The sequence below is a fragment of the Acanthochromis polyacanthus genome, chromosome 19 (assembly GCF_021347895.1).
Source record: "Acanthochromis polyacanthus isolate Apoly-LR-REF ecotype Palm Island chromosome 19, KAUST_Apoly_ChrSc, whole genome shotgun sequence".
In the NCBI taxonomy this organism is placed as follows: domain Eukaryota; kingdom Metazoa; phylum Chordata; class Actinopteri; family Pomacentridae; genus Acanthochromis; species Acanthochromis polyacanthus.
The window spans coordinates 8,439,411-8,453,069 of NC_067131.1; the positions used below are offsets into that span (position 1 = coordinate 8,439,411).

At 38.1% G+C, this 13,659-nt stretch overlaps 2 protein-coding genes across 2 annotated transcripts; both read right to left on the reverse strand.

Moving 5' to 3' along the window:
- Window positions 1–1,001: 1,001 nt before the first annotated feature.
- On the reverse strand, window positions 1,002–6,517 carry sar1aa (secretion associated, Ras related GTPase 1Aa). Its single transcript, XM_022190988.2, has 7 exons — window positions 6,379–6,517; window positions 5,153–5,225; window positions 4,807–4,926; window positions 4,421–4,486; window positions 3,355–3,458; window positions 3,132–3,263; window positions 1,002–3,033 (listed from the first exon to the last, which is right to left on the reverse strand). Exons 2-7 carry the CDS (start codon window positions 5,208–5,210, stop codon window positions 2,917–2,919), a joined length of 597 nt encoding a protein of 198 aa, XP_022046680.1. The 5' UTR covers window positions 5,211–5,225; window positions 6,379–6,517; the 3' UTR covers window positions 1,002–2,916.
- A 1,734-nt stretch (window positions 6,518–8,251) lies between these two features.
- ppa1a (inorganic pyrophosphatase 1a) lies at window positions 8,252–12,174 on the reverse strand. The gene is made up of 11 exons (XM_022190941.2): window positions 11,776–12,174; window positions 11,535–11,599; window positions 10,774–10,827; window positions 10,339–10,458; window positions 10,163–10,249; window positions 9,952–10,078; window positions 9,729–9,856; window positions 9,410–9,495; window positions 9,000–9,069; window positions 8,650–8,689; window positions 8,252–8,568 (listed from the first exon to the last, which is right to left on the reverse strand). The coding sequence occupies exons 1-11, from the start codon at window positions 11,834–11,836 to the stop codon at window positions 8,540–8,542; spliced, it is 867 nt and encodes a 288-aa protein (XP_022046633.2). The 5' UTR covers window positions 11,837–12,174; the 3' UTR covers window positions 8,252–8,539.
- Between the last annotated feature and the right edge of the window lie 1,485 nt (window positions 12,175–13,659).

A 13,659-nucleotide genomic window follows, 5' to 3' on the forward strand; every position in this document is an offset into this window, starting at 1 on the left:
AAAAAAAAAACCTGGATTACACTCAGAGAGGTTTAGCAAATCTAAATGTGAGCTGTGTTTTAAAAGCAAGTGAATTTAAGCTAATCTGGAAAACAAAGTGACAGGCAGCAAGTGAGCAGCAGGAAGAATCGAGTTAATGTGGCCACTTCTCTTGGAGAGTGTTGGAGACCTGGCAGCAGCTCTCTCCAGTAGCTGCAGTTTGCTGATATTACAATATCACAATAATTAGGCTCAGAGATAAAAGCATCAAAGCCTCTCTAAACGTTGAGAGAGTGAAAAGAAAATCTGAGCGATGTGCTTTAGCCGAACAAAAACACGACGGCACCACTCGACTTAGTTGAGCGTCTAATGACAGGTCTAAGCCACAAAATTACTCCCAAGATTGCAGCCTTGTGGCTTCACACTGGCTGATAGCTCAGTGAAAGCACACACAAGGTGCAGACAGAGCCTATAGAAGTGGAACCAATCGATCGCAGACACACAAACTCATTGCAAAAGCACTGACCACACAGAACTCAGTATTTAGGAGGTATTTTGAGCAAATAACAGCCTTGAAGTGTACAATTTTATCTCCGTCCTTGTTTTATTGGTTAAATTATTCCTGGATTGTGAAACTGTGTTTTCATTTTTGCATCTCTACTGATTTCTTGTTTTAAATTTGGTCTATTTTTGAAAGTAATCAGCTTTCATAATGGCATTAAGTCTACAAAATCTTAGTTAAAACAGAGAAAAGTAAGGGACCTGTGATGAAGCCCTGTGGGACGCCACAACAGAGAAATGAAGAAGCTCATCAAAAACCACACAAGTACAGGATTGTGAACTGGAATTTTCTATCTGTAATGATGCTAAATTAATGATTAATTGTGAAAAGCCTATAAGAATAATCCACAAATACCACCTGAGCAGCGTTTCTGTAAACCATCGGGGAAGTCTGTCTGAATAACGAACATGAGTATTTGGTGAAAAAAACAAAACCAAAATAAGACAAGCTGCGATGGATCTATAAAACGATGGTTTTATTACATTTCAACCACTTATTAGACCGAAGACTCACTCAATTTCTGTGCGGATGTTGCTGTTCACATTAACTATTTGTTCAGTTAACCTCTTGAAAACATTACTTCAAGTAATAGACAGTTAAAAATAACTCCAGTGCTTTATAGTGTCAACTCAAGGGCAGTAACTGTACAAGCATTTACATCTGTATAATACATAATTTACAGGAGTTCAGCAACCAGTACAGAACACTGTTCAAAGGAAAAGCAGTTTGTTTACATGCATTCGACATTTCAATAAACACTCTTCGCTGTATAAAAATCTGTGTTCACATATATATATTCCTTTCTTTTTCTTTATCTTTTTATAATCTAGGTCACAGATATTCCTGCATTTATCAAACAGAATACTGAAAATCTTACCCTGTAAACAAGGGGTTGCAGGAAACAGTCGATAACATACAAAGGTCACATGCTTCTCTTCCTGATTATGTATTTCGAGCTCCTCGTAATGAGAATACAAATTTATGCAGTAAAAATCTAAGCATGTTTGCATGCATGGACTCAAAATAGCACTAAGCAGTAGAAGACTAGAACATTGATTTTCAGCTTAGCGTATTATAGTGTGCAAGTGCACTCTCCTATCTGTTCAGACAGTCAAAAAGTACATTACCTGCAACACTTTAACCTTATTAGTGCTGGAAGTCTACAGGCTAAGTACACATCAATATATGGCTCAGGCTCTGGAATGAAGGAAAAAACAACAAATAAGAAAATAAGCTTAAATTTTAGGCTCTTATTGAAAGTATTGCCATTATTCATATGCTCGTTTCAAGTAAAATTCTATCCAATGCTAAGCAGACAGATTAGTTAATGCTAAAAGATGAGCAGAATTAATAGAATTATTCTTTCCTACTCTTAAGTGGAAAAACCTTAAGTTCTGCTTTATTGCTTCCTGACATTTTAAGAGTAATTCATTATTACTGGCCTCATGATACAATAAAGCAAGGACAGTCATAGAAATCAATCATCAACTTCTAAATGAGCATTTTATCTTCCTCACTGAACGTCCTACAATAAATGACAACAAAGACCTACATCAGCCCGACACTTTTCAAATTAGCTGCCTTCAACTTTATCGGTTATGATGTAATTCTCAAACAAGCCAAATTTTACCAACAATGAGCCGCACGTTAATCACAGCACACTCATCAGTGAGCTGCCTAATTTGACTCAGTTTACTCCATCATCTCTGCCTCTATTTGTCTTTTCTCCCTTTTTTTTTTTAGGTTTCTGAAGAGGATTTTTGACGTTATTTTGGCTCAGTGTGGAAGATGTCTTTTGTTTGAATCTCTCTCCCCACTAATCCTGAAGTCAGAATACATCTTTGGCTTTATGCTTTGAAGGCAGAGGCTGCATATCTGGAGATTAAATGAAGTAAAATTAATCTCCTCTATTTAGTCGTTTGTCTGCTTAATCGTTTTAAAATCTAATCTCGACCATCTTAATTTGATGTCAGACAAGCATGAAGGCGCTCCACACAATCACCATGACTCCTTACGTTTCATTACTCGCTTCCACATCAAGCTGTTGGTCTATTAAATAATAAATAATGCAACAGTGAAGCGAGCATATCTACATTCTTGCATAATGTCTGGCTGCTCGTGTGTTGTAATCAGGTGTGATGTAACCTAATTAACAAGCCAAGCAACTCCATTAACTCCCGCATTAATTACACTTTTAGGACAGTAACCGCTTTGAAAAGTTTGCATAGAAGAATTGAAGGATTAAAAGGGATATACTCTTAATAACACAACTTGAAATTTGGGCTGGCTGACGGTGACAAAGAGACAAACTCTTTGTCATGCTTCATGAGGATGTGTCAATTAAATCCCTTCTTGCTAAGCCTGACGTCTGCATGTCAGTCGATGTACTGGGACAACCATCTGAAACCTTCCCCGTAGCCTTGCTTTTTCAACACGCTGCACATGAAGATCTCCAACGGGCGAACGTTCAGCTCCTTCAGAGAGACGTTTCCCTGTTGATAACAATAAGGATAAATGAGGATGAGTCGTCAGGTGGTGGTACATGTGCCCAACCATACACAGACATCACATTAATCCTTAAAACTACTACCTTTCCGGTAACTTGACCATCAAGAGCAAAAGCTCCTCTCAGTCCTCCTTCGCTGATGGCTTCAGGACGGTCGATTTTATTCCCCAACACCAACACCGGTACGTTGACGATGGTCTCGTCTGATAGGAGAGCCTAAAACATTACAAGAGCAGCAGAATCACCATCAGTCTACTGTTCAGAAACAACAGAAAGTGTAGCTTGTAACAGCATTTTTTAATCGTACATCAAGTTCAGTCTTGGATTCTGTGAGTCTGTCGTGATCTGCACAGTCTACCAGAAAGACGACTCCATTCACAGCCGGTAGGTAGTTCTTCCAGACTCTCCGAGCTACGGACACAGGAAAGACAGTTGTTGCAGTAATTCAACATGATTATTTTTTAGCTTGTAATGCCACAGTTTAACTCTGAACTGGTGACAGCTGAACTGCGTCCTTCACTGTCTCTGTATACAAGCAAGATCAATCTTTCATTTGTAGGAATGGTGGTTCACAGGTGCTCATATCTAAATGACTAATTTTACCTGAATACATACTGACATTGATAGACAGTCAAGTTGGTTTTGAAACTATGCTAGGGATTAAAGTCATCAACTCTATGAACTAATACCATTGATAAACGTGTTAATTATCTCATCTTAAAGACTAACCAGACAACATAAGTGGACAGTGGGATTTTGATTTGGTTGTACTCTCCTCATGTACATCTTTAGCAGCACCTCTACAGCACATTTTCTGTTCATTTTCTGCTGTGTACAACATGCCAGATTCAGAAGCTCTATTTGAGGCACCATCAGAGATAATTTGCAGCGACAAAAATGCTAAATTACACATAATGATGACTGATCACGGCCATCGGGGCTTGTAGAGACATCATGTGGCAGTCATGAGAACTGATTTGTCATCTCGTCTGTTTTCCTGTACAAGTTTCTGATGACAGCAGTGAAAAGCACAAGCGGAAAAAAACAGACTTAATCTTTTTAGCCACATCTATATTTTGTGATTTAGTAAACCAGCAGTTTTTCTCTCCTCTCTAAAGATTTTGTTTTGCACTTTATCACAAAATAGATGCAATAACACGTGCTTACATGGTTGTGAATGAATAAGACAATCTGATAATGTGCCCACATAGTGTTGAAGTAGCGCTAACACAATACTATTTAAGTCCTAGCACGAATGACCTTCAAAAAGCTGTTTGTATAATGTGACATTTTGCCAAAATGTGTTGTAGCTACAGGAGAAATTAAAACAATTCCATTGTTTCATTACTAGCAGAAAGAAAGACAGATCTTACCTTGTACATGTCCTCCCAGATCAAATGTAGTAAATGTCATTCCACCAATTGTCAGCTCCTCTGAAGCTTTGTGGGAAAGAAAATTAAACCGTTATGTCTGTGATTGACACGAAGAGTGACCGCAAGCCGGAGAATCATGGGATTGATCAAGACACGGTGAAATCTAAATATCCTTGCTTAATAATCACCCTGCAATATGTATGATTTACAGTACAACAATATAAAAGTAGAAAGAAAATATACCTAAATTTGAGCAAAATGCTACATATTAAAAAACTGTTTTTAGTTTAATTACATTTCATAAACAGCACAAACTCAAAGGAAAACATCATATAATGATATTTTCAGTGAGTAACTGAAACCAGTGACATCAATTGTGCTCTTACTTGGATGCAGCGTTGGCACATGCTGGCCAAGTCGGTCATCTTTCAGCATGTGCAGGAGCGTTGTTTTACCAGCATTGTCCAGGCCGAGGAAAACCAGCTTCCCAGACTTTTTGTACAGGCCTGAAAATGGACGAATTGCTTCATGAATATAGATTACTGCAGTCTGTTCTACATTCACAGCTCTGCAGTATTTTATGACTTGTGGATATTTGCGTTTGCACTGTCTGGACCACATACAACACTTGAATGCTGCTAACGTGAATTATTTAACAATGCACACCAAGCTTAGGATTTCAATACTTTTCTGGAACTGTGAAATCATTGCAGGCCAACAGGCAATACTCACCCAAGAATTGTAAAACACTACTAAACCCCCTGTAGATCCAGTCAAATAAAAATGACATCTTGACAGCGTATGCCTGAAGCAAGAGAAAGTACAGGTTATTACACAATACTGCAAAGAGTTACAGAAACACACACATGCCTGCTTTTACACAGTGTCTTCACTCGTTTTCCACATTTCTGAGGGCACAGTTGTTATTGTGCATTTCATCAAAAGTTTCGCTAGCACCTCTGTAAGGAGGATAAAATATTAGAAACATCCGTCAACATTATGCAGAAAAAAATGGCAGGAAATTGGATTATGTTAGCAGATGCACAAAAACGTAATGTATGTGAATAATTCAAGATTCGGGAATACAGTATGGGCAATAAAATGCAACAGTTATGTAGAATGTAATGTTACATCGACTGTTTCCAAAGCAGCAGGCCTTTTTAACTTTGTCTTGACATGGCAGAAAAATCACAGGTGTGATGAATAGCATTAAAAAGACTAATGCTATTTAGCTAAGCCATTAGCTCCAGTATGTTGGATGCTGGCTCTTTGTAATGACTTATTAAGACATTTGATTGAACTAAGATTGGTTTCCCCTATTATGAAAGTTTAAAATGTCTGCCTGGAAAAAAGTGTAGTAGCTTCTGCATGACATCATGCAGGTGTTTATCTTCATCCTGCTCTAGATATCTGTGACATAACTCTACCTCCATCCAGACATGTAGCAAGTGGCTAACAGCTATGTTATCTTTAACCAAACAAAATGTCTACAAAGACTAATGGGTCATTTAGACTGAATCCACCTAAAAGCAGAAAACACGTCTCCTTAAATGACTGATTAGCTTTAACAACATTTTCACTTCATATCGCTTCTTTTTGCCATTTGTTAATCTATTTGACACACTGTGAAATAACAAATAAAATCGACACAAACGTTGCATTTCCTCTTTCAAAAGCACTACCGTATTTGTAGTGTCGCATATGCTGGTATTTAGCCTATTTCGGTGGGTCTTTTGTGCCATTTAAACCGACATAACCGTAGCTATATGACGCTGGTTAGCTAGTTAGCATGAACATGTTAGCTAACTTCTGGTTCTTTCTACAGTCTGGCCTCATATGGGTCAGAAATACGGTTAATAAACAACCGACTGCGAGCAAATTTAATGCTAAGAGTGGGAATTGGCAGAATATGTCGTTGTACTGAGGTGATACGTGAAATAAAAGTTCAGCTGTCTTACCTACAGCACTGACCAGCAGCCCAGCTTTCGGTAGTATCGGTGGTCTCCTTGGAAACAGTCAATCAGAAGGCCTCCTCTTCTTCTTCGTGTGTTAATTTTGGGCGACTGACGAACAGTTTGTTTCATTAGCGCTCCCTCTGGACGATTGGTCTCAATGAGACACAACTGCTCCTGAATAGTGATAGAGTAATGTGCACTGTAAATAAAATCGTAAATTTAACCGAACTGCTCCTACCTAATTTTAATATTTGCAGTTTTACGGATTTTGTTCAGAGAAAAATCTGTAAAATTACAAATATTTGCAGTGATTTTATGGAAAAATTTAATCAAGCGAAAACAACAATAAATGCCATATAATTTCCAACTTTTTTAAAGAACAATGCAGTTTTTGATACAAAGACCTTGTTAAAAAACATTCTGAAACTTACTGTAACTTCACAAGTTGTTTCTTTATTTCTTTTTATTATTTAATAATTCTATTTAGTGGATAAAACTGTTAAATGAATATACAAATGTGAAATATCATTCTTATTATGAGCATATTTGCATTTTATTGCTGGATATTTCATCTTCCCATTTCTTAGGGTTGCTTTTTTCTTAAATTTGATAAATATAATAAAAAAACATACGAAAAACTAAATCGGTCCCTCAGTGTTACGTGTGTATTTGAGTTCTTTTCTCACTCAGCTTCAGCATTAGACACAATTTTCCGTGATTAGATTAGTGCAGCAGCACTTTGTTTCTTTTTATCTTTCCTCTCTCAGGGATCATTTCACAACCCTTCAGAATAATTTCATAACCCTTTGAAGAGACCTGGCTCCCTGGTATGGGAACCACTTCATTAATTGTATATAAAGTAAGTAGCGGCACCTCGAGCAGCTGCAACACTTAAACTGTACTTGCATATATGCATTAGTACTGAGAATCTGGTCGTGTGCATAAAATATGCCAAGTGCTTTCGTTTTTAATACTTGGTTATTTCATTGATCATATGTCTGTGCATTTACTAATAAGTAGGATTGTTAATGCATGATTCTTGCTTCTTATGGAATATTTTACATTGCTGTGCTGGTAGTTATACTTGTGTTTCAAGTGTTAGCCCTATGATGAAGTCATGTCCAAATAAGATATAACTGTATCTTTGACTATGTATTTATTACACTTACATTCTTTTATTTGCAATTTATGCCATGTGGTCTAAGATGTGCATCATTTATTTGCTAAATCACTATCCTTATTACATTTCACTCCTTTCTGTTTTACCCTACATTTCTTGTCTACCATACCTTTGAATTGCTAAAATGTGTCTGAATGTTCTTAGAAAATGATGTAGCTTTCTGAACACTTATTCCGCTTCAAAGAATACCCAGAGAATTACGTTTTATTAAGCTGTTCAGTCACCGCCGGTGTTATGTAATTGGGAATCCACTGTATTTGCAGCATAAAAACGCCTTTTGGTTGTTGTAACTTTACTTTCTGACCCACAGTGTAAAGGCCTAAAGTGCTTATTGGGGCTTATTGTTTAATTGCAGCCTGCAGAAGCATCCCTCAGGCCTTTTCACTTACAGCTAAAGACTTTTAATAAGCAGCCATTTGTACTGTTAAGTAGCGATTACATTTCAGCAACGCTAAGTTCATCATTTATTGGAATTTGCCATTAGGCAGTTTGCTATATGTGCAAATGAATTATTGGGCTGCGCTGAAAAGGGTGCATGTGCCTCCCGTCAAAGATTAGAAACGGAGCAGTGGAACGTCTTATCAAATCAGGACTCCATTATCCACTTCAGATCCATATTCTGTAGGTACCCACAGGTCTAAATGATGATCACAGTATGTAACAGAGGGAATATAATCAGAGTAATGCACTCTATGCTGGGATTAGAAGGATTTATTATACTGTACTGATAAGCTTGAAATTGAGGACTAATGTACAGTCTGATAAATGATGTAAAAGAATAAAGGTGCCTTCATATGGTTCCAATCTGAAACATGACAAGCAATTTAACAATAAAACCATCAGTCATTCAAGTGTGACAAAGAAGCGAGTAGATGTGAGAGGAAATGTAAAATATGCATCCAGTCAGTCCATGTGCTGCTGAAATCAGATGAAAGAGGACGATTTCACATCTTCACGTTTCTGCTTCATGAGGGCTGCATCTTCTTATTTCTCATAGTAGAACCATTTGTCAACTGAAATAATAAAAAGATCAAGTAGATGTCATTTCATGTATAACGTAGAGATGCTGCAGTAGATTAAATAAATGCACCCACCTGAACTAGGAATGGGATCTTCAGCTCCAAATGCACACGCCTGTAAGAGGCAACAAAGTCATTAAATGGTGATACTTTTACTCCACATTTTGGATTCATTAAATGCTGTCAAGACGGTGGTCGCTTTTCTGTTCTCCAAAACCCACAAAATGTTTGTTTTTGTATTCGCTGACAAGAAATGCTCTCCTGTTGCCTAATAAATCAGCTGGAGTGAAAAGAAAAGAATCCACCTTTAGCATTTCTGTGTCTCCAGCTACTTCACTAATTACGCTCTGCTGTTGTCGGAGGGCGTGTGTGCTGCCAGGTTATAATCTATATTGCCATTAAGGAAGGGATAATCATAGACTTACAGACTTAACCACGGCCTCGGCATCAGCAGCAGAGCAGCAGAATGGACTGTCTGAGACGCTGGTGTTCATGCTGAACCAAGAAAAAGAAACAGAAAGAGATGTTTTCTATTAAAGAAAGCAAATTTAGATGGCATAAGAACAATAATCCGCGTAAACAAACCGGCTTCTTACCCCAAAAAGTGCATATATAAGAAGGCGTTTCACAGTCTATTAACAGAGCAGCTATGCACTAAGTTCTATTGTGTAACGGCAGTATAATTTAGCTAATTAACACCCTCATTCCGCAATCTGTCAACTTTTACGCACTGCATAATTGTCTAAGTACATTATAGCTAGAAATAATAGCATTTGTCACATTTGCTTTCACATGAACTGGAGCATTAGCTGGGTTCTCAAAATGAGCTGCTCACCAGTTTAACTCGCCAGCGTTGGTCTGCTTAGAAATCAGAGCCTTCCAAAAGTCATGAGTGCTCTTCACCGTTTTAATGGCGAAATCCTGGAAAACAAAACACATTTTCATATTAATACACCAGGAAAAAATAAGGTAGATGCATACGTGCGTGGAGTTTTAAGCACAGACTTCCCACTGAAAATGCCTTATTCTAAGTTTTGTCTTTGATAAAGTGGATCTGATGCAGATAAAAGGGTCTTATATCAGCAGTGTAGCGCTTAATGCTGGAAAATCCTCAAAAAAAAAACAACACAGAGGGAAATCTTAAAAAGGCGCACCCTGTCCTTGAACTCTCCGTTGAAAGCAAACTGGTTCTCAGGTTTCCCATCTGGGACTTTGTATCTTTTGAACCAATCAAAAGTCGCCTCCAGATATCCGGGTTTAAGTCGTCTCACATCATCAATATCTGCAACAACATGAAAAAAATCAAACTTTAAAAGAAAAAAAAACGCTGTAACTGTGACATATTTTCCAGCAGCTTCTCCTGCAGGTTATTCCTACCGTTAAAATCTCCAGCTTCCGGGTCCTCGGTATTGATCACGATGACTTTCCAATCTGTTTCACCCTCATCGATCAAAGCCAGAGTCCCCAACACCTTGACTTTGATTATTTCTCCCCGAGAACACACCTGAGAATTAAAGATATCTTTCAATCTAAATGACAGAATTTAAATAAATCTCCTCAGAGCCCATAATCACAGCTGTTCCTCTACCTTATTTCCTATGTCACATATATCAATAGGATCATTGTCTCCACAGCATCCAGTGTCGCTGTCCTTGTGGTTGGGGTCTTCCCATGTCTGGTAAAGGATAAAGAACATGTTTAATCAAACAGAGACATCTTCTAGTTTCCTATTGTTTGCATACATGCAGCTTGAGCAGGACTTGCCTGTGGAATCGCTCCATAGTTCCAGATGTAACCTTTGTGCGGGAACACATTCGCTACATAACGAAGGTTTCCCTTCTTCACGTCTTGTTTCAGTGGATTGAGCGGGTCTTTGGTGGCAATCTGAGAAACAAGAGCACAAAATGAAAACAGAAGAAATGTGTCACTAAACCTTAAAGTATGATTTATGGAATTCATTACTGGCATTTTAGCTCACAAATGTTCCACAATCTCAAAATCGAGTGTTACGCATTACATTTTGAGCTTAAATATGCAGCTAAATATAAGCTACATCAATGGCACAAAAGAGGGAATTTTTCCACGCTCTCATCTTTTATTTATGAACGATTTTTACCATTTAGATATTTATGAATTATTAAAAAGCAGCATGCAATGAAGACATAACTTGCCCCTTATATGTTCATATACACACTATACCTCCATCTTTGCATTTGTCCATCTCGGAACTTCCACAACAGCATGGAAAATGTTCTGCAAAATCATAACAAATATATGTGTTACCGAGGTTAGGAATTCTCCTGAATGTTTTTTCTTTATTAAGTATTATAAACCTAATTTTAAAAAACCTACAAAAGAGGTACCATGAACCAAAAGATGAGGCAAAGCTTTGCACCAGAACATCTCAAACCACAAACGTGCTGATGTGTAGTGCAGAATGCATGTGCTTAAAAATAGACTTCTATTTTATCAAATATAAGCAGCAAAATACCAAATATAAACGACATATCAGCACACATGCTTGTGTTTTGAAAACTAACTTTCACATACAATTTTCTCTCTTGAACCTGTGATATTAAGCTTTTTTTTTGTTACAATCAAGGCCCAATGTAGTGGCACTGCACCAGTTTCAATCTGATACAAGGCTGCAGTTAATAAAACCAGCACATTGATTATTGCTGCTGGGTGGGAAAAGAAGAGAAAACATGTGTCCACCACTGCAGAAAGACAAGTACAACCAGTGTTTGGTGGCCATGGTGATTTTCTCATTTGTGTGTCTGCACTCTCCTGAAGCCAAAACAGCGAGCAAACACGATAAAATTGAACACTATTTTCTATGAAAAAAGGTCTAATCCAACACAGTTTATACAAATATGGCTGCGTAAGTGGACAAATTGAGTAGCATCTCAGGTTAAAAGCCTCAGTTTTTTATCTGAAAATACCAGAAAAGCACATCTCACCTCTGCTTCATTTGCGTAGATGGGTATATCATGAAAGGGGGAGATGTATTTGCCCTGAGAGTTTTCTATGAAAAGAATGCATTTTTAGTTCTATATATGGGATCTCTTTTATGCAGTTCTACATCTACGTGTGAGCTCAGGTACTACAGTCGCTCTCCTAGATAGCTAAAATATTACACTATGCATGTTCAAAAAGGGACTATTTCGCAGCAACACACAAACATTCAAAAGCTGTTCTTACTGGAAAACACCCTGTAGTCCTGGGTGTTGGGCCTGCCCCTCTCCTCGATGGTAAAGCTCATGTTTGTTGTTGGTCTCCCAGTGTGATCTGTGGCACTAATTCAGCAGGACTAAGGAGCTCCAGACTGACAGTCTTGAAGCAGAGGAGCAGACATGCGCACTGCTTAAGCGTGAGGGTTAGAAGCCTGCATGTGACAACTAGGGCTGCAGCATGAAGAGTGGAAAAGCTGGATTCTGCGTCTCCCCATCCGCCACTGGCATCTGTAGCTAACAAGGGCAAACAAACCCCGGCAAGAAGCAGAGTCGCTCACAACAGCAATCAGCAGCTAATCCCTCTTTATTGCCACTTGTGCAGCGTGGACATGAAGTTTTCTGCCTTTGCGTGTGGAGTGACTTGTTTTCCATTTCGCTCTCGTAATCTGTGGCTCCTGAGAGCTCTTTTCAGATGAAAACAGATGGAGCTGACTGGTGTTAGCTGTAAACCAATTAAGAAGGCAGGATTAGGTGATGTGGCGGCGTTATGACTTCTTACCTCCCAAGATTCACCGTAGCTGTTTGATAACACACTAATGGACCTATTTTTAAAAATAATATGCATATATATATTTAACTTATGTTGTTTTTCCCCCCTAAAATCCATAATCATGTTTAGCTGCCCTCAATATAGTTATGAGATTATGGAAGATTCCAAATAATAGAAAAACTGTTCTATTTTGCTCGTTTGTACCAACTTTTTATGTCAAAGGAAGTTATTAGAACTTGCATCGATTGAAATAGGCTACATTTAATTTTGCAGTGGAGTGAACTAAAATAAATATATGCAATAAATAAATATAATGAAAAAAAGCAACTACTTTGTTCCAACTTTTTGCATCACTGCATATGTAGGCTACAAGTAAACGCACTGCAAGCATTCAAATTAAAAAAAACAACAGTAAATAGTTTCAATGAGTCACAAAATATGATGTATTTTAAATAGGTTACTGACGATATTAGCAGCTTAATAATTAACGTACTTAATTAAAACACAACATAGTGCAATTAGGTTTGGCATCATAAGCAGATTAGATGACCGTAGTAACACCTAACATGAATATGTTCTTTAATGTAGTGTTTATAAAGAATTACTGTTTTCTTGGAGGAATCATTTGTGTAACCAGAATACACACAGGCTTGTTTATGAAATATGTATCTTTCTGTAAACCTCATTAAGTGCATGTTGCAACACAGAGACAAAATACCTACAAAATAGTCGTATATATGCTCGAAAATTATGGTAGTTTTTCTTTGTCACATATCTAATTAAAGCCCGGTCGTTCAGAGGGCATCCTGATGCACAATGCAAGGTCACAGTCTGGGCAGCAGGAGTCACGTGACGCTGTAAGCCTGCCACCATGCTAAATATTCTCCTTTGGCTGGCTTCTAGGAGTGTCTGGCATCCACAATAAAATCCACATAAAACAGATGTCTGTGAACTCAAAATTAGACAGAATCATTCGTTTACCGGTGATTTCTCGGTATATGATAGCATGACCACCCTTTTCTTGATCTTCTGTGCCGATAAACCCTGGAAACAAACATCAGCTTAGGTGATTCAGCCTCGGCCATGCTGCTATTTAAAGAATTCTTGAAAAGCCTGAGTGAGATACTTTGAATGGCTCTTGTGTAAACCAGCTGAAGCCTCTGAGGTTTTAGGAGCTTGACCAACACTTGTGCTGTTTCTGTCCTGTAAATCCTCCTAAATCAAGTCTCTGTGGTGTACCCAGAACACTTTTCCGATCTCTCTTTAAGATTTAATGAGCGCCAGCCCAGAATGCAACAGTGCAAGTGTGCCTGGGCTGCACTACAGGAGAGGATGCCGTTTTAGTTTTAGTTCTATATGTCG